Raw genomic sequence first — 19,142 nt, forward strand, 5'->3', positions numbered from 1 at the left:
CGTTGTGGGGGCTCAGAGGGCTTATCTGGTCCGTTTCCGTATTCGTATCCGGGTCTCGTATCCGTGACCGTACCCGCGACCGTATCCGCATCTCAGTATGGAGTAGCTTCAAGTCTCCTACACAGTTCTGTCTTGTATAGCTTCTTATAATGGGACCAAGAAGATCACATCGGAAGTCACGAAATGGCTGCCCACAATGTAAAGCAAGAAGGCTCAAAGTGCGATCTTCCCCCCAGCTTTACGGTAACCCACTTTCTAACTCCAGCTGATACAGTGCGATGAGCGATATCCATGTACAAACTGTACCAAACATGCCATTCAATGCTCCTATGTAGATCGCGCAACTTCAACTCCAGCTGGAACTCCAGCTGGAACTCCAGCTGCGCGTTCAGAGCTATTGACCCCATCTTATATGCCTTCACCATCAGGCCTGTCGTCATATCCAGCAACGCCGGCCGAGAACTCAGAGGCACTAGAACGAGCAGATCCCAGACCAGAAACTAGATCCGGTCTACTGCAATTTCTAACCGACTCATCAGATGAAACCTCGGTCTTGAATACAGATGACTGGGTATCGGATCTTGAACTCATGCATCACTACTGCACCGTGACATGCAACACCCTCTCAATCCGCGAAGACTCACGCCATGTATGGCGCGTCGTCATGCCAATTGAAGGATACTCAAACAAGTACTTGATGCACGGGATCCTGGCCTTGGCCGCCCTGCACCGTGCATGGCTTTATCCAACGCAAAGAGAAAGGCACACCAAGGCTTCTGCTTACCACCAGGCAGCTGGATTGAAGGAGTTTCGGGAGCTTATTTCCTCCCCAATTGACCCGAGCAACTGGCAGCCCGTATTTTGCTTTGCTTCTATGATCTCGATATACGTTTGTGCTTCACCAATCCGGTTGGGCGAGGATCGCTGGCCCGCTCCGATATCGAACATGGTTGAGTTGTTTTCTGCTGTGAAGGGATTGCAGACTATCATGAAGCCGTGGATGCACTCTCTTCAAAGGACGCAGCTTGCTCCGCTAGTGAACAGCGTTTGGCTTGAGAATGAGATGCTCATTGCAAGGTGAATACCCGTAGTGTTTTGAATACAGTAATCGAACCAACTAACTCGGTCCTAGTCCGGCAACTATGAAACAATCACTTCTTCCTCCTGATATCGAGCTGCAGATAGCTCGTCTTCACAGGTTTATTGACGATTATCCGCTTCCTCATGTACAGCCACACTCTCATCAGGACCTGAGTGACGCTGATGAAGCACCGCCCGCCTTCGATTATCGCGAAGACTACAAACGCTCTATCAAGTGTCTTGAAAATTCGATTCGTCAAATACAGCTTGCGGGGCCTCATGTAGAGGTCGGCATGGTTTTCATGTGGGCGTACTCCGCTTCCAAACAGTTTCAAGATAGTCTGGAAACATACCATCCTGCTGCTCTTGTTCTTCTGGGTCACTGGTGTGTGCTATTGCACATCGTTGACGATGCCTGGTTCATTAAAGATACTTCGCGTCAATTGTTGCGTGAAATTGACAACAAGATATATCCCAGCTTTAGAGAGTGGTTGATGTGGCCAAAGAGATGGGTCTTTGGGAAGTGAGTCAGCTCTTCGCTCATGGATGGAGGCAGGCCGCCGCAGGATGCCATCATAGGTATTCATGCCAGGATCCCAAATCTGAACTCACAGATGAAGTATGTACATAAGAACCGTCAGTGCTCTGGAGACTGACCTGCAAGAGTGCAAGACTTCTCAAGTTATCTTCGGTAATCGTACCAAGCACACCAACACTGTCCAACAGCAACACACCTCTTAGGCTCTTCGAGTCTTCCATAAAGAACGGAGGTGTGTTGACAGTTGGTGCGTTTGCTACGATTATTGCATGTGGCGTTGCCAAGACCTAGCCTAAATTGGAATCACATGACGCCTAGCTTCCTTCGAGAGGCTGTTTGTTGTTCCCGATCTATTCTCCTTCTCACGGCTCATTATCAACCCCTCCAGGGCTCTTGCAGCTGAAATTGATCCGACAGAGCTCTTCATTACCATGTGAATAGCATGTGTCTGGGTCTTCCGATCGTTTCCGAAGCCCCCTTTGGTTCATTCTCACCGGCTGCTCCGAAGGGCGCCGGGCGTCTCCACGACTCACGAGCTTGGTACGAGGAGCATAAGCTATTCTCTCCAACGAGAATTCAATTACAGATGAGCATAGTGGATCATGGCCACAATGTCAGCCTCAAGATCCCGATCCAGTATCTCGTTCCCTTACCCTGCCGAGGATGAAGTCATTGATATGTCAGCGGACGAGGTCGGGCTCCATCACAGGTCTCCCAGTTGAAATACATAGCAGGTGTCGGCACTGGAGTAAGGTCATTTGTTATTCCTGATCTGCTGTCCTACTAATCTTAACCGCTGTGCCATGCCAACACGGCCATTGAGCGCAATGCTTCCTCTGCAGCGCCAGGCCCTACGTCTCCGGAGTCCATTACCCTGCATTGCCTATCGCCTCAATACTATACCCACATCTTCCGAGCTTCCCTCAAGAAGCTACAGACCTCGATGGAGGTGTCTTGCGACACAGACTGAAACCGCCACCGCCCCTCGGCAGTCTGACAATGCAAAGGAACGCGTCGTCATTCTCGGATCCGGCTGGGGTGGATACTCCCTCTCACGCAGGCTTTCCCCAAAGACCCATTCAACTCTTATAATCTCACCTCGCTCATACTTCGTCTTTACTCCCCTTCTCACCGACGCAGCCAGCGGTTCCCTCGATTTCTCGAATATCGTCGAGCCTGTACGTGATCCACGGGCCAAAGTTGACTTCCTTCAGGCGGCTGCGCGAGCAGTCAACTTGGAAAAGAAGACCATTCTATGTGAAGCAACGGTTGTCAAGAGCGGTGTCACGGAGTCATCTCGCACACAAGACGAGGAACGAGGCGCCGAGAAAGGTCCGGGTACGACAAACTTAAAGCCGGAGCAAGCGCGTCTATGGGAACAGGGTGAAATGTTCGAAGTGCCTTATGACAAGCTCGTGATTGCGGTAGGTGCCGTCAGTCGCACCTTTGGGACTCCAGGGGTGCGCGAGAACGCAATGTTCTTCAAGGATATCGGGGACGCGAAAAGGGTCAAGCGGCGCGTGCGCGAATGCTTCGAGTTGGCTGTTCTGCCAACTACGACCCCCGAGATGCGGAAATGGTTGCTGAACTTCTCGATTGTTGGAGCCGGCCCAACAGGCATTGAGCTTGCGGCGTCGCTGCGCGATTTCATCCACGGGGATATGATGGCGCTATACCCGAGTCTCGAAGAGCTTCCGAGGATCATTTTGTATGATGTTGCGCCCCAGGTGCTTTCAATGTTCGACGAGTCGCTTTCCCGCTATGCAATGGAGACTATGAAGAGAGAGGGAGTTGAGATCAAGACCTCCCATCATGTCAAGAGTTTGCGCTGGGGTCCGCCTGGTGCATCTCCACCGTACGAGATGGATCCCAAGCGTTGCTTGACCCTCACAACCGAAGAGGACGGGGAGGTTGGCGTGGGCATGTGTGTTTGGGTGACGGGTAATGCCATGCCCAAGTTCGTCACAGAGTCACTTGATTCAGTTGATCCCTTCCCCAAGAACTCAGTTCATACCATTGAGCAATCTTCCTCGGCACCCGTGGATCTCGAAAAATCCTCGTGGAAATTCAAGAAGGCTCCCAGAAAAGGCCCGCTGCTCGTCGACGGCCATCTCCGCGTGCAGCTGCAAAATGAAGCAGGCCAGACGGCCGTTCTCAAGGACGTTTTCGCTCTGGGTGACAATGCTATGCCGGAGACCAATGGGCCGCCCGCAACAGCACAGGCTACTTTCCAAGAAGCCAAATGGCTAGCTGATCGCCTTAATAAAGATGATCTGGATCAGGCCCGGCCGTTCTCTTTCCGCAACCTGGGCACGATGGCGTATATCGGTAGCGAACGTGCATTGATGCAAATACCCCATAAGAGTGACGGTGGTAAACGCAAGTATCTCCCCGAAGGACTCCGAGGACGTACTGCTGCGCTTGTTTGGAAGACGGCGTATATTTCTATGAGTTTCAGTTGGCGCAATAAGCTACGTGTGGCTTTCAGGTGGACTTTGAACAAGTTATTTGGCCGGGATGTTTCGCGCTTCTAATTGTTGAATACCCAGAATACATGGAGATATGTGATCGAATCTAGCGGATACATACAGTCCCCAGTCCTATGTCTGACCTAGATCGGTACTTGCAGGTCTATGTCTGAACCGCACCTCTTACGTGGAATTCGATAGTCTCAAATGCAAGTGCTGAAGTTCTGACGAAAGCGAAGTCTCTCATAAGTCAAAGCAATCTATAACATCACGAGCCACAACAAAAATGCCAACCACCATCACTGATTCAACACAAACAACCGTATAAAAACCTAACCAGGTCCACAGTCTCTCAATCCAACCGCCTCAAACCAATGCCTCCAACGTCCACGCTCAAGTAAATCTATAATCCAGTTAGTATCAACCCCCGACCAAAGGAAACCCTAAACATACCTCATAACATAAGGACAAATCTTCTCCCCACCATAAGAAGTCCAAATAGCCTGCTCCCTAACCGGCGTCCCCGTCCGAGCAGCATTGATCATCCACCCATCACGAATGAAAATGCCCACATGAACAACCCCACTCTTACAATTCCCATTCGTACCCCAAAAAAGCAAATCACCAGGCTTAGCAGCCGACCGCTTAACCCTCTTCCCCAGCTTTGAGTTATACTGATCCTGCGCAACCCTTGGAATAGTCTTCTTCAAAGCCTTGCAGATAGCATACTGCGTCAGACCAGAGCAATCAAACCCACCCTTCGACGGACCAGAGCAGCCACCACCGCCCCAGACATAGGGGAGACCCTTCTTACTCTGCGCGGCGGAGATAATCGCCTTGCCCTTGCTGGAGCCGCTGCCGCCGCCGCTACCACCGCCGCTGGAGCCGCATTTCTTGGTCACGTAGCCGTTTATGCCGGTTTTCACGTAGTAGTCGGCGACGTAGCAGCCGTCGGTGGTTTTGTCCCAGATGTTGTTGCCGAATATGGTGGTGCCGGTTGTTTGGCAGGAGATTTTGACTTCGTGGGCTTTTTTGTAGGTTTTCACGATCTTGTCGCTGGTCGATGGACCGGAGCGGCAGCGGACGTCGTTGCCACTGATTGGGTAGGCGTTGACTGCTGTTATGGCCGTTGAAAGGGAGAGGGCCAGGAAGGAGAGGAAACGCATGTTGATTGTATTTCTGCAGGCTGCAGCTTTGCTTTGTGATGTGCTGGAGAGGTGTTCGAGATGTATTTCGAATGGCGATGGATGGTGAAGGCTTTATAGAGAAATCTTCTACTGTATCCCCTTCACGGACATTGATGGTCTTCCGTTGCATGATGCATTCTTCGTGTTCGTCGAGCTATTTGGAGTTTCGTATTCCTCGTGTCGTGAAGGCCGGCCCCTTCGTGTTTCCTGACATGGTTGACAGTGGATTTCGCGGTATAGAACCAACTCGAGAAGAATTCACAGGCAACAAAATAACTAGATCTGAAGATTTAGTTTGTACAACCTAGGATCTGTGCTGATCTTTGCCTCGTAAGTTCGTGTTCCTGCATTCATACTCCGTAGGAACTCCGTAGTTCCACTCGCAACACGAGGAACACGAGACTATTAATAGTAGATGCAACCTCCTTCAGCCCCAAATTGTATGGCCAGACCTCGATCGGATTTATTCGATGCTTGTTAGTTATTTTCCAGCATGTGAAATGTGGATAGCCCGATATTCCCATCGTCGTAAATGAGATCAATTGAAAGTCTCGTTACTTCAAGTTGATGTCTCGGGTAGTCTCGGTCGAAAATGAATAACCACCGGCCCCATCAGAAACACCCAACATCTCTAGATAGCCATATTGGCACAAGTAAACGCCGGCGTAACAGAGCCCGAGTAATCAGCAATAATCGCCTCAACAGCCGCATAAAGACCAGGCCCCAGAATGAACAGACCAACAACCATAACGAAAACATGAATTAACGTCATTACAGTCCTGCCCAAATCACTGAACAGCGATCCCCTATACAGCTGCCAATAAGCGACAGCAAAGTAAATAAATCCGAAGAACGAGTCGAAACCCGCACCGAGCAAGGACAGGAAATCGCCCATGCTGGGAATAATCTCTGCAAACACGAACCCAATCACCCACACACCGATCATGATCAGCCCCCAAACACCCCACCCCGTGATGGTATGGCTGTGTGCGTGTCGGGACTTGCCCAGGATGCGTGTATAGATAAATTTCCCCGTCACGTTGGCGTAGATCACGCCGATGATGAGTGTCGGGACGATGACGAAGCCGAAGGAGGCTTTCTTGTAGGCGACTACGCCCAGGCTGCCGAAGGCTGGGGCGGTGGAATATTGGCCTAGTAGATGGAAGCCGATGGCTGAGGGGACAATGAAGAGGATGGTGGAGATGCCTGTCAGAACGGCTAGGGCTTTGGGGAAATCTTGCGGTTTCTCCATTTCGGAGATGAAGGTTGGGAAGAGGATTTGGGGGACCCAGAGGAAGGTGATGTTTAAGACTGCGTTCATGCAGGCGACCCATGTGGTGCCGGGAAGAGGGAAGGCGTAGGTTCTCACGGGTCCGGCTGTTGGGTAGTTACCATGGGAGCCGTAGAAGGGGGCATCTTCAATACCGGCGAATACGAGGAATAGGATGATTGCAATGCCCATGCAGGCGGCTGGAGGGGCATTAGTTGAGATTGATTGAGAGCTTGGAGGGAATTTTGGTCGCTCACATGAGAACATTGACATCAGACTGATGTGCTGCAAAGTCCGGGGTGCGGACATGGCGATTCCCATAATTGTGGCAATCACCGAGAAGATAGCAGTGCACAGTGAGTGGTCCGAAAGGGTGTTCAAGACCTTAGCGCCAGTCAAGACGTGGAATCCGACGAGAAGTATATTGTTTGCTAGCATCATGAATGAAGAGAAAACGTAGGCAGCTTTGCTTTGGCCAAAGACATAGTATCCGAAGTCACCTTTTACACGAATTGTTAGGTAGGTGCTTCCATTACATTCGCGAGTAAGCATATCTGCCGCAGACTCACATATATCCATGATATATGGATGCTTCATGATGTACTTGTGCATCGTGATCGAGGTTATCCAGAAAAGCGATCCGGAGAGGACCATAGTAATGATTCCGGGAACCCATCCGAGCACACTTAAAGGTAACTCCAGTTAGCGCCAGTGACAGCAGCAATCCATATATAAGGAATGTAGTACTCACGAGAGAGACCAGGACTGGGCCATGATGGCCAGACAGACCTGTTCGCCAGCTAGCAAACAGGCCGTCTTCTGCCAGGACATCGTCCGAAGCTTGATGTCATGCTGATGATCTGAGCGCAACAGAACAGTCAGTCAGTCGGCTCGCCGGGATAAACGAGACCGCGTAGTACGTACCTGCAACTACCAGAGCCTTGATAGTATCGAGTGTGGAGTCAGTTCCATCCAACTCGGAGACCAGACCATAGTCCGGCTGTTTCTTGTCGTTTTCATCAGACATGGTGATTGAATATTTGAGACTATTCCGAGGATGATAAGAGGGAAGGGATCGGCAGATCCTGTAGTTCAAATGAGAACGATATTACACGTATCATATATCATTTCGAAGTAGTAATCACTAATCATTTTATTCTCTTTAAAGTTTTAATCTCGCCAGTGCCAGTCCGTAGTTGGCAAATGGTAGATCATAACGCCATAATCTAGAGGATCACGATATTTCGCTTTAGACCCGTTTAGCGTTGGCTTATCGGCGATGCCGAGATCTAGCCCGATCCCGATTGATTTCAGCTTCTGATCGGTTAAATAGAGACTCTGCAGAATTAGGCAAATTAGGATTTAGGAACATCTCTTGGCAGGGGAAACATCTTGGCTTTCTAGAAGTCTTGGAATATTCCACCAATGCTTCTTTTCTTGGTATTGTGGGGACAAGCCATATGGTGCAATCTTCTTATCGGCCTATCGTAACTTGTGATAAGGGCTGGAGATTCACCCGGGGCGATTTCTGATTGGGCAAGGAGAGAAATACCCGGGAAAGGTGGAGCCGATTTCTGTCCTACGTACGATCGAATTGAATATCATTGGCCCCGGTTGGGCTGCTATATACGAGCTGATAATCCGGACTACAGCTTCGCACTCGAAGAAACCCCACGACCCTGTACAGCACGGTCGATAATCTCCATTGCCCGGAACAACTGGTGATCATGCTGTTTGGGAGTGACAACCTGCACACTGAGAGGCGAGCCGAGGTAGACCCGACGGTCAACCGTTTTCTCGTCCCCTGTAAAACCGAACCAGATTAGCAGATGATCACAGCAAGATCCAATTAATATCCCAAAACTTACACAGCTTTCGATTAGCCTTGTCCCAACTACCCAACACAGGCTCCTCCATAGCCCGCCCAATCTCGAGATCAGATTCGGCGAATGCTCGGACTGGAACCACACCGGCCGGGTAATCAAGCAGCACAAAAGTCGAAGTATACCCGACGGCATTATATCGGTCCAGCTCCGGGACTGGATGTGGTGCTACGGGACAGATGATTGCGTCGACGCGTCGAGCCACAGAAGAGGCCTGCGAGGATAATGTCCACATCTTCATCATCTCTCGCTCCACTTCGGCGCGCTGAGCCTGCAGCTTCGCCAACTGGTCAACCGTCAGCGCCTTGCCGCGCTTCATCCGGCCCTGCAGCCACGGCATCAGGTCCTCACCCATGCTCTCGATAAGGTCTAGCATGTGCGAGCCATCGTCCAGGCCCATCAGCCGACCAGCGAGGGCCTGGCATTTGGGCAGAACAGAGGGAAGGGGAATATCGACGACTTCAACGCCGGGAGTATGACGGAGGGTGTTGGCGACTTCGTTCAAAATGCGGGTGATTGGGGGCAGGGGCGTGACAAGCCCATCCGTCTTGAGAATACCGATGGTGAAGTTGCGCGGGGCAGACAAAGCTCCTGACACAGAAGGTGCAGGCCAGTATCCCGGAATGCAATCCTCGCCAAACAGTTCCGCACGAGGCACGATCTCGGCCATGATGGCGTTGATATCCGCAACAGAGCGGGCTAAAGGTCCAGCTACAGGTTGCAACCCGATCCGGCCTTTGCCATCCATCTGACCGCTCTCTTGGCCTCCATATGGCACGCGCCCATCGCTCGGTTTGAAGCCGTAGATACCCTGGCACATAGCCGGTACGCGGATGCTACCGCCGATATCCGTTCCAAAGCCGACCATCGACCCGCGCATGGCGACCAACGCGCCTTCGCCGCCGGTGCTGCCACCCGCAGTCCATTGTCGGTTGAGGGGGTTCAGTGTGCGTCCGAAGAGGTGGTTGCAACTGTCTAATGTTGCCAGTGTTTGAGGAATATTTGTCTTCGCGATCACTACCGCGCCGAGCGACTGCAGCAAGTCTACCAATGGGGCATTTGCTGTTGCAGGTTTAAATGCCAGCGCAGACAATCCAATACTCGAGTCCACGCCTTCTATATTGAATGAGTCTTTCACTGATACCGGGAGGCCATGTAAGGGGCCGACCGGGGTGCCCGTGCGCTGGAGGTGATCATCCAGCTCTCGGGCTCGTTGCAAGGCGCGGTCGAAGAGGGGCTCGGTCAGACAGCGGGTGAGTTGGTGAGCGACGGCTGCTCTCTGTATTTTTCCAGCGATATTAGCGAATGGCCAGTGATATAATGTAACTCAAAACAACATGCTATGCATACCTTACAGAAGCCTCGCACCACCTCCTCAGCCTTCAACCGACCCTCTGTCATTTCCTCGACCAGTCCCCGCACGTCGTATTTCTCTGTGATTTCCAGCTCCTTGGCGGTGAGTAGACCACAGGTTCGCGGAATATCCATCACGCCAACTCGTTGGTACTCTTTCGGGCCGACGGTAATCGACTCGGAAATCGAGAGCATTCCTTCAGGAATGACGTGTGCGGGCAACCGCCATTCGGCGGGAATAGCTGCAGCAAGCTGAGCTTGCTTGCGCTGGGCGATTGCGACATAACGGGGTTCTTGGGAAGCCATGATAATAGTTGTGCAGTGGGAAAGATAACGTGGAGAGGGGTTGTTTTTGAATGCGGAGAGTGCGGGGAACGGTAACCTCGGCCCGTGCAGGTACGTCCCGATGCGGGGTGCAGACTCAGACTACTACACGTAAACATCTTCAATGAGTTGGTCGTTAGTTATTGAATTCTTGCTTGGATTTTGGTATGAGCTTCTCCGTGCTAGGACAGGCTCGGGCCTTTCTAGATAGGTCTGCCTTTTCTAGTAAAAACACTACTTACTAACCACGGAGGTTTATCAACAATGGTGAAGCGAGATATGCATATCAGATCAAATGCTACCTACTAGGTAGGTATGCTTGGTTCAAAGAAGTTATATCGAGTGTATTGTAGCGTATTTAATGACAGTATATCCATTCAATCTCGAGCTTTGGAAAACAGGCTAGCACACCCTGACCCTGGGCCTGACCTCGATTCAGACACAATCTCCCCGGTCAAAGACATCCTCAATCCTCATCCCTATCCGTCAAAGTCAGGCTTTAATTGTTCACGATATGAGAATCAAAAAAACTCACCTCCATTTAAGCCGAACGGGACCCATAAGCGGAGGCATCAAAGTCCAAGTTGATGCAGCGATCTTTCTTGAAGGTATCGCTGCCACCATCCGCCCAGTAGTCTACCCACGGTTGTCCTCCAATGCACCTGCCCTCATCATAAAAGGCGGCACGCTGACGGTGGGCTCCGTAAGCCAACACCCGGAAAGACCGTGTCGACGGGACATCGGTGTTTCTGCAAGTGTTGTCCCAGACGTTGACTTCCTTGGATGATCCGGAGCAATCCTTGCCCGAGAATGCCTGGATCTTGAATGCAAAGGCTCCGGAGCCGAGGCTGAAGAAGGCGAGGGTCTTTCCGAGATGCATTGTTGCGGTGGATGAAATTGAGTAGTAGTTTGTTTGATTGTTAGGATTGTAGTTGCTTGCTGGATGAAAGACTGCGTGTATGCTTTGTCTTTTATATCCGATCGCGACGTACTGCCAAGTCTTGGAGATTCAGATCGAGTAAGTGCAATGAGCCTGGGAATGCGATGTACTGCGTACTCGAGCTGAGTACATTGTGCAAGGCATGACCAATACGCACTTGTTGTTCCAATGAGTGGAAGGCCTAATTTGAAAAAATAATTCATGTAGCTGACTTCAAACCTCTGGATCGACACCACAGTCGCGTACCTCTTCGAGAATAGAGGGTAAGCAACAACGTCACATTCAAGCTACGACTGCGTATCTGTAGGATGAGGTCCGCTATCACGAGCAGGGACAAACATGACCAATGACCTAGCGGCTGGTGTATCCAGATAGGATTTCACAAATATCGGTGAGGAGGCTATGATTGCATGTCCGCGAGGAACCGAATCAAACCCCAACGAATGGGACCAAAGAGGAAACTTGAAAATAAGGCAACCCAAGGCCTGAAGAAGCAAATACAGCTGGTACCTTGAGCTACAATTAGATGAGGCAAATCGAAGTGTGGGCCATGTATAGAGATCATGCCAAGCTAGCTGCGTATAAGCCAGGTCCCAGGAGATACGCGCACCAGGCCACCAGGGGTCCAGGGCTGAGCGAGCTTGGCTACCGAATCGGGGTATACCATGCGCCGGAGCCGTCGATCCGACCCTTATTTCCCCGCTTACTCTACCCGTGGTTCGGAGATCACTCAATTTTGTGGGAATTCGTGCAGGCACACCAAGCGTATTCCTGAAGCTGACCGATTAGAGTGGAGGCTGTGGAGCAGAGTCTCTAGCCCCTGGATATCCCTGCAGGCTGCGGAATGAACGTATTCCAGCTTCTTTGTGGAAATCGATATGTCGATCTGCGCTATGAGTATACGCACATTCACGCTAGTTGTAAGTATCGTATTTATTGGCACATCATACATTGTAATTTATCCAATATACTGCGTTATTCGATCCCGCGTACTCGTATTACCGCATTCCACCCTTGAGGCTTGGAAGCTAATGCACGCGCGGGAGATCTCCTCTTGGCCCCCACGTTACTTGAGTGATACGCAGTGCAGATAACTGCGTATCGGTGGTTGCTGACTTACATCGTATACTTCCACAAGTTTGTAGTCTGAACAAGGCAGATTCAGTGCAGTGTCTCTCATGGAGGATTCGGAAAAGCCTCAGGAGGTATTCACCTTCAATCAGCTAAGGATTCTAAGACTTGGCATTCTCACTCATCTACATATAAAAGATGGTCCCACGGAGGAGGAATAACTCATAAATCCAGTTTCATCTATCTCATCTACAATCAACAGATCCAAATCTACTGCCTACAATTCATCTACCTACCAGCAACCATGCATCTCGGAAAAGCCCTCGCGTTCTTCTCCCTCGGCTCCGGCGCCCTTTCCTTCAAGATTCGCGCTTTCCGCGACAAGGACTGCTCGGGCGAGGCCACTGAGATCAATATCTGGGACAACACTTGCAAAGGCTCCGGTGTCCCGAAGACACAGTCCTTCCAGGTGTTGGCTTACGGAGCTCACCGTCAGCGAGCTGGGTTCTACTCGGATGGCTCTTGCAACGCCTTCGGTCGTGAATGGACTGATTGGTGGGCCGATGGTGGCAGCGACACCTTCAAGAAGGATCGCTGCGTCAATATTGGCTTTGGGGCGTACTCCATGGGCTCGCGTTCAGCTTAGTGAACTAGGTTTAGGTGAGATTTCTGTTGAATCATTGTTTGGTACGTCGGATTGACACTAATATTGATGCTATAGGATCGAAGTCGTGGTTTTTGTGGGACCTGGTGGTGTTGTGATAGCAGGGGAATTGGTAGCTTGGAAGTGGATGTGAATTGGAGTGCAGTTACTCTCGTTAAGAATATTCTTGAGAAAGTGAATTAAGTGGACCATGTCTTTGAGCCGCTTTGTAATCATCTACGATCCTGAATGATAGCTTATAAGAGAATAAGTAAATATTGCCAACGCTTGTGTGTTCGAATGAGATATATGGTCCGTCATCTAACTTCATGAATGACTCTACAGTCTGCCCTTCAGAACAGCTCCACCGTCTGTCGCAATGACTGCTCCGTTCAGGTGACTCGCAGCCCTGGACCCGAGGAAAACCACCAAACCAGCGATATCCTCAGGCCTGCCAAGGCGACCATTGGGCGAGAATTCCTCCATCTGTTTAAAGCCACCCTTTGCCTCAATAAGTCCTGAAGCCATTTTGGAGGGATAGAACCCCGGGGCGATAGCATTGGTCAAGATATGGCGCGGGCCAAGCTCGACAGCTAAGTTCTTCGCGAGGTGGATAGCAGCCGCCTTGGAGGCAGAGTAAGAGGGGGTTGCGTTCTCGCCAATTGAGCCGATACCAATACCTGCCACGGAAGCAGTGATAATGACCCGGGATGGATCAGTCAGCGTCGCCTTAGCTGTGAGGAGGGGAGTGAATCTGGCTCAACGTTAGAATGATGTTTTGGCTCTATTTTCGGGTTGTATGCATTGCTCACTTCTGGATAGTGTAGAACACACTCTTCACGTTCAAATCCATAACCTTCGAGAACATCTTCTCAGGGTGAGTGTCGAACTTCTCACCCCATGTTGCGCCTGCATTGGCGAAGAGGATATCGACATGATCTGTGGTCTTGGCCACTTCGGCAACAAGTCGATCTAGCTCTTTCATGTCTGAGCTGTCGGCTGGCACAGAGATGGCCTGTGCGCCAGGGCGCTTGTTGGGGATAGCATTGAGAGCTGCGACGGCTTCCTCGCAGGCTGCCGCCTTGCGGGAGGTGATGTAGACTTTGGAGCAGCCGGCTTGAAGAAGACTATATTGACATGAGCATATGGTGCTTAAGGGGAAAAGGTTATACATACCCTGATGCTGCATGGAGTCCCAGTCCTCGGGAGCCGCCCGTTACTACGGCGACCTTGCCCTCGAGGGAGAAGATGCTGGAGAAGTTGGAGAGCGTGACCTGTTCCTGGACCGACATTTTGAAATTATCGAATTGATGTTCTATGAAGATGAAACAAAAGAACTGAGGGGAGAGCAAAGGAGTTGGCTCTTGTATTTGTATAGCAAAGCCGAAGTGACCGAGACCGAGGCTTGTTGATCTCTCCCCGAATACCCCGACTAGTTACCCCGCACCCGGGTAATTGATAATCGCGCTAAATCAGGTGTGCCCATGAGCCCTGGTCCCCTGGAGCTAGGTATTCAAGTTGTAATTGATTCAATTATTCAAAATTGAGTGGAGGGTTCTGTAATCGGCTTCTGTGTCTGTGTCTGAGTTGGTAGTTGTGGTTGGTTCCTATCGTGATCAAAGGTAGAGCTGACTTAGTGAAGGCAAGAACGCTGCCCGTGATGCCCTCGGTTCAGAACCTCAGATCACAATTCAACTACTAGACTCATCTGTTAATTGTTGTCCACTCTTCTAGCTGAATGCTCAATGCTAAGATCAAGTGAAAGCTCTACGTTAGAGCGAGCCGTATGACCGGCAGATAAGTGACGACCCTTCACACTCCCGAGTCCCTGGGTGAAGGCCGACTTGCAATTCATTGTTCACTCCAATTGAGGAAATGTCCTGGACTCGATCAGATTGGAGGGCATCACTCCATGTCTAGGGTGGCCAATGATGAAGTTTGCGAAATCTTCCAGCACGTACAAATATTCAGTGTGACTGTGTGAGCCCGGTTTCGCTCCTGCTGAGCCACTCATTGTTTGTAGGTCGGTACCGTCGGTTTGCAGGCAACTGGTGAGTGTGTGTTGTTTGAAAGACCAGATGGCATCGGTTGCTTCATATAACTCAGATTATACAGTGGAGAAATAAGTAAGATTCACAGACCAGCCATAACCAAGTAGTCACGTCATGAGCGGATTAGAGCAGCTTTGGTGAAAATGTGCTCAATTGATCTCATCCCACTTCCTGTCCATCCGCTGTGGGTATACTACCTTGGTGGCCTTGCACGTGTTCTCACGTCATTTAAAACAAACATCAGCTAAGGGACCTTGGTAGCTCCTCTTTTGCCTGTACTCACTTCAAATCTTCTACTCTTCTCTTCTATCCATCAACGCTCACATTTGATATCTGCGAAATCACAATGGCTTCTCAGGCTACACACACTCTTCCTCCCCTTCCCTATGCCTATGATGTAAGCTACACCCCAGCACCCGATAGACAGACAGCCCTCATCGTCGATACTAACAACCCTCAGGCACTGGAACCCGTGATCTCCAAGCAAATCATGGAGCTGCACCACCAAAAGCATCATCAGACATACATCAACAACCTTAACGCAGCCCTCTCCGCTCAATCCTCTGCAACCCAGTCCAACAACGTCCCGTCTCTGATTGCATTGCAGCAAAAGATCCGATTCAACGGCGGTGGTCATATCAACCATTCTCTCTTCTGGAAGAACCTGACTCCCCCAGGCACACCTGGAACTGACATTGGCGGTGCGCCTGCTCTGCGCGAAGCCATTCTCGCTCGCTGGGGCTCGCATGAGCAGTTTATCAAGGCGTTTAACGCTGAGCTGCTGGGTATCCAGGGTAGTGGGTGGGGATGGCTGGTGAGCAAGGGTGGTGCCAAGGGACGACTTGATATCGTTACGACCAAGGATCAGGACCCTGTCAATGCGCCCGATGTGCCGGTCTTTGGTGTGGATATGTGGGAGCATGCTTATTACCTGCAGGTGAGTTGGCTTACCCTTGCGAGATACTGGTGTGCATTGATCTGATATTCGTTTAGTATCTGAGCAACAAGGCGGGCTATGTCGAGGGAATTTGGAAAATCATTAACTGGGCAGAGGCGGAGAAACGATACACTGCTGGCGTGGAGAACCCGCTGAAGCTGTGAGCTGCGTTTCGATCCATCCATGTAGTCTTGCCTTTATTCTAGAATTCAGTTCTGGATCTGATATCGTCAACTGGTTAATATCCAGGCAATATGATTTACAGTATGATCCAATTACGGCTATGAATGTATGTCTACATCTAGTACAAGAATGGTCCTTCAATTGTAGCCCACGATTCCAATCCCCAGGATTGAACCCCCTTTTCTCTGACCGTCACCTGCCGGCCAATGACACCCTTCTCCGAGACGCCCAGGTCCAGCCTTTCGGGCAGCTCGAACTCCATTTCCGTCGGATGAGCCGATTTCAAGTCCTTGTGCTTTTTCATATCCAGACTGAACTGGTAGAGCGGAGAGCTTGACTGGGATGTGGTGGAGAGATCGCCGGATCTCCTGCAATGAACTATAAGCCCTGTGTCCATGTATAAAACATTGTGGGACGGACTCAACTTACTCAATGCGCATATCGACATTGCCGTGACTTCGGAGGGCATTATAAGTCTCTACATCTTCCGTTCGGAAGATGGCTCTGGTTTTGTGATTTGTTGCATCCGTCTCGCGGAAAAATAGTGAATATGATGACATTGACGACGATGACAACGAGGAAATCGATTCCGGCGAGGAAGAGAGTGACGCCTCAGCGGATCTTGGGCTCGGGCGAGACTCTTGGGGGAAGAGAACGGCGATTGTGCCTCCGAAGGCTGGTCGGTTGGTTTCACCGCACATTGTGAACTATAGAACTGAAGATGAAGAAGTTAAGATGAAATGCAATGGAAGAAGGCTCATATACAAGTTGGTTTCTATTGACTGTAGGCAACAAGGAAGAATGAATCTAGGCAGACAAGACTCCATATAAATAGGCATAACCCCCAAGGTGCTCCCTCAGTTACCAAAGTGAGAGTGATCGAGCATGAGTGAGCAGATTAAACTCCACTAAGATTCAGCCGATCGTCTCAAATCTGCTCAAGTGGAGCATGAATGCCTCGCTGCCTCGCTGCCTTGTTGCCTTCCTGCCTGAGGACACAAATTAATTCCATCTGCCTCAGGCAGTAATGCTGAACTGTCCAGCCTGTCTAGACAAAAGAACCAACATAACTATACTACACCCTGCTATAGGCTCTTAATACAATCGTGACTGATCCAACCCAAATGGCTCGACAAAATGCCGCGGTAGGGCCGCGTTGGGCTACCATACCCCTCCTCCTCTCCACAACATACACAAACCCACCAGCAACAAAATGGACCAGCCATCGCCCGCCGACGGCTACTACAATCTGGGGGATTACCGACGGAATGTGAGCACCACAAATGAAGAAGCCCAACTCTGGTTTAGTCGGGGTCTGATTTGGGCGTACGCTTTCAATCACGAGGAATCCGTCCGGTGTTTCGAGAAAGTCGTCGAGCTGGACCCGACATGTGCGATGGGATACTGGGGTATAGCCTTTTCCCTGGGGCCGAACTATAACAAGCCGTGGCAGCTGTTCGATGGACAAGATCTCTCAGCTACCACGACTCGCGCTCATCGCGCGATCCTAGAGGCGAAAAAACACGCTCCCGCCGTGACGCCCTTGGAAAATGCTCTAATCGGTGCTTTGCAGCACCGATATCCGCAGGAACAGCCTGTAGACGACTGTACAGAGTGGGATAAGGACTATGCCGAGGCTATGACATCGGTGTACAATGATAACCCGGATGACCTCGATGTGGCCGCGCTGTACTGCGATGCGCTTATGAACCTGACACCATGGGGTATGTGGGATATGGTGACGGGTGAGGCAGCGCCCGGCGCGAAAACCTTCGAAGCAAAGGAGGTGCTAGATCGAGTTCTCGAGAACGATGACTCGCTCGAGCATCCCGGTATCCTGCACCTCTACATCCATCTCATGGAAATGTCTCCGACACCGGAAGTCGCCCTGCCGATAGCTGAATATCTGCGCGGTCTGGTCCCCGACGCAGGTCATCTAGAGCACATGCCGTCTCATATCGATATTCTATGTGGAGAATACAAACGCGCCGTCACGGCCAACGCCTCTGCAATCCGCGCAGACGAGAAGTTCCTCGCGAACCAGCCTCTGGGCCATACCTATAACGTCTACCGCGCACACGACTATCACTTCCGGATGTACGCCGCCATGCTCGGCGGCCGATCAAAGATTGCACTAGAGACAGGCGCCGAGCTAGCGCGCATCATCACCGAGTCCCTCCTGCGCATCGAATCCCCGCCAATGGCCGACTGGCTAGAAGGCTTCGTCTCGGTGCAAATGCACGGCTTCATTCGTTTCGGTCGCTGGGACGATATCATTGCCCTGAAACTGCCAGCTGATGCAGAGCTATACTGCGTCACGACGGCCATGATGCACTATGCGAAAGGCATTGCGTTCGCCGCTACGAGCCGCGTGCTCGAAGCCGAGGCGGAGCGCGAACGGTTCCTGCGGGCTATGGAGCGTGTTCCGGCTTCGCGGACGATCTTCAACAATCGCTGCGTGGATATTCTTCGCGTTGGCGAGGCGATGCTCGATGGCGAGATTGCGTATCGACGTGGCGAGTACAATACCGCGTTTTCCTATCTTCGAGATGCCGTTAAGCGAGATGACTCGCTGCCATACGATGAGCCATGGGGCTGGATGCAGCCCGCTAGGCATGCGTTGGGGGCTTTACTGCTCGAGCAGGGCTATGTTGAAGAGGCTGCTGCTGTCTACTCTGCGGATCTTGGGGTAGACACCTCGCTCCCTCGTGCTTTGAGACATCCGGGTAATGTCTGGGCTTCGCATGGGTATCATGAGTGTTTGGTCAAGCTGGGTCGAAAGGGTGAGGCGCGTGCTATGGGGCCACACCTGAGGATGAGTCTTGCTTGGGCGGATGTGCCTATCAAATCGTCGTGTTTCTGTCGGCAGAAGACTGGGTGATACTGCTTGTATATCCTGGATTGAGAATTGGTTTTGATATCCCATGAGAGACTGATGAGACTTGTGTGCACAAGTTGAACCATTATATTCCTCTTCCAAGACGATGATACGGAGGTACCTTACAAGAGCTTTGACAGGTGCATGGTTGTGTTAGTGATGTTCACGGTCACTGGAGCCTGCATAGGCGAAGATATGAGGAACTATGGCAAATGTTATCATCACCATTTGTTGGGGCTTTATCTACCTTATCTACAGAGGCACATCTGTGCATATCCATAGTATAGGCACCGTTAAGGCAGTTCAGGTCGATTAAACAACAGACGACCAACATGG

General features: G+C 51.0%; 11 protein-coding genes across 11 annotated transcripts; 5 read left to right on the top strand and 6 right to left on the bottom strand.

Moving 5' to 3' along the window:
* Window positions 1-149: 149 nt before the first annotated feature.
* N7515_007271 (uncharacterized protein) lies at window positions 150-1,607 on the top strand (the record flags this gene model as incomplete). The annotated part of the gene is made up of 3 exons (XM_056668015.1): window positions 150-198; window positions 336-1,077; window positions 1,133-1,607. The coding sequence occupies 3 exons, from the start codon at window positions 150-152 to the stop codon at window positions 1,605-1,607; spliced, it is 1,266 nt and encodes a 421-aa protein (XP_056521611.1).
* Window positions 1,608-2,421: 814 nt separating this feature from the next.
* N7515_007272 (putative pyridine nucleotide-disulfide oxidoreductase) lies at window positions 2,422-4,152 on the top strand (the record flags this gene model as incomplete). Its single annotated transcript, XM_056668016.1, has 1 exon — window positions 2,422-4,152. One exon carries the CDS (start codon window positions 2,422-2,424, stop codon window positions 4,150-4,152), a length of 1,731 nt encoding a protein of 576 aa, XP_056521612.1.
* A 327-nt stretch (window positions 4,153-4,479) lies between these two features.
* N7515_007273 (uncharacterized protein) lies at window positions 4,480-5,252 on the bottom strand (the record flags this gene model as incomplete). Its single annotated transcript, XM_056668017.1, has 2 exons — window positions 4,480-4,489; window positions 4,540-5,252. The coding sequence occupies 2 exons, from the start codon at window positions 5,250-5,252 to the stop codon at window positions 4,480-4,482; spliced, it is 723 nt and encodes a 240-aa protein (XP_056521613.1).
* A 652-nt stretch (window positions 5,253-5,904) lies between these two features.
* Window positions 5,905-7,570, bottom strand: N7515_007274 (uncharacterized protein; the record flags this gene model as incomplete). Its single annotated transcript, XM_056668018.1, has 5 exons — window positions 5,905-6,743; window positions 6,801-7,043; window positions 7,113-7,228; window positions 7,295-7,403; window positions 7,468-7,570. 5 exons carry the CDS (start codon window positions 7,568-7,570, stop codon window positions 5,905-5,907), a joined length of 1,410 nt encoding a protein of 469 aa, XP_056521614.1.
* Window positions 7,571-8,189: 619 nt separating this feature from the next.
* N7515_007275 (putative general amidase) lies at window positions 8,190-10,085 on the bottom strand (the record flags this gene model as incomplete). The annotated part of the gene is made up of 3 exons (XM_056668019.1): window positions 8,190-8,347; window positions 8,412-9,705; window positions 9,777-10,085. 3 exons carry the CDS (start codon window positions 10,083-10,085, stop codon window positions 8,190-8,192), a joined length of 1,761 nt encoding a protein of 586 aa, XP_056521615.1.
* A 559-nt stretch (window positions 10,086-10,644) lies between these two features.
* On the bottom strand, window positions 10,645-10,983 carry N7515_007276 (uncharacterized protein; the record flags this gene model as incomplete). The annotated part of the gene is made up of 1 exon (XM_056668020.1): window positions 10,645-10,983. The coding sequence occupies one exon, from the start codon at window positions 10,981-10,983 to the stop codon at window positions 10,645-10,647; it is 339 nt and encodes a 112-aa protein (XP_056521616.1).
* A 1,435-nt stretch (window positions 10,984-12,418) lies between these two features.
* On the top strand, window positions 12,419-12,760 carry N7515_007277 (uncharacterized protein; the record flags this gene model as incomplete). The annotated part of the gene is made up of 1 exon (XM_056668021.1): window positions 12,419-12,760. The coding sequence occupies one exon, from the start codon at window positions 12,419-12,421 to the stop codon at window positions 12,758-12,760; it is 342 nt and encodes a 113-aa protein (XP_056521617.1).
* Window positions 12,761-13,096: 336 nt separating this feature from the next.
* On the bottom strand, window positions 13,097-14,049 carry N7515_007278 (oxidoreductase, short-chain dehydrogenase/reductase family; the record flags this gene model as incomplete). The annotated part of the gene is made up of 3 exons (XM_056668022.1): window positions 13,097-13,511; window positions 13,570-13,884; window positions 13,934-14,049. 3 exons carry the CDS (start codon window positions 14,047-14,049, stop codon window positions 13,097-13,099), a joined length of 846 nt encoding a protein of 281 aa, XP_056521618.1.
* Window positions 14,050-15,154: 1,105 nt separating this feature from the next.
* N7515_007279 (superoxide dismutase) lies at window positions 15,155-15,909 on the top strand (the record flags this gene model as incomplete). Its single annotated transcript, XM_056668023.1, has 2 exons — window positions 15,155-15,745; window positions 15,802-15,909. 2 exons carry the CDS (start codon window positions 15,155-15,157, stop codon window positions 15,907-15,909), a joined length of 699 nt encoding a protein of 232 aa, XP_056521619.1.
* Window positions 15,910-16,046: 137 nt separating this feature from the next.
* On the bottom strand, window positions 16,047-16,629 carry N7515_007280 (uncharacterized protein; the record flags this gene model as incomplete). Its single annotated transcript, XM_056668024.1, has 2 exons — window positions 16,047-16,296; window positions 16,358-16,629. The coding sequence occupies 2 exons, from the start codon at window positions 16,627-16,629 to the stop codon at window positions 16,047-16,049; spliced, it is 522 nt and encodes a 173-aa protein (XP_056521620.1).
* Window positions 16,630-17,141: 512 nt separating this feature from the next.
* N7515_007281 (TPR domain protein) lies at window positions 17,142-18,809 on the top strand (the record flags this gene model as incomplete). Its single annotated transcript, XM_056668025.1, has 1 exon — window positions 17,142-18,809. One exon carries the CDS (start codon window positions 17,142-17,144, stop codon window positions 18,807-18,809), a length of 1,668 nt encoding a protein of 555 aa, XP_056521621.1.
* Between the last annotated feature and the right edge of the window lie 333 nt (window positions 18,810-19,142).

The sequence above is a fragment of the Penicillium bovifimosum genome (assembly GCF_028826915.1).
Source record: "Penicillium bovifimosum strain IBT 22155 chromosome Unknown utg000005l_segment0_segment0, whole genome shotgun sequence".
NCBI lineage: Eukaryota > Fungi > Ascomycota > Eurotiomycetes > Eurotiales > Aspergillaceae > Penicillium > Penicillium bovifimosum.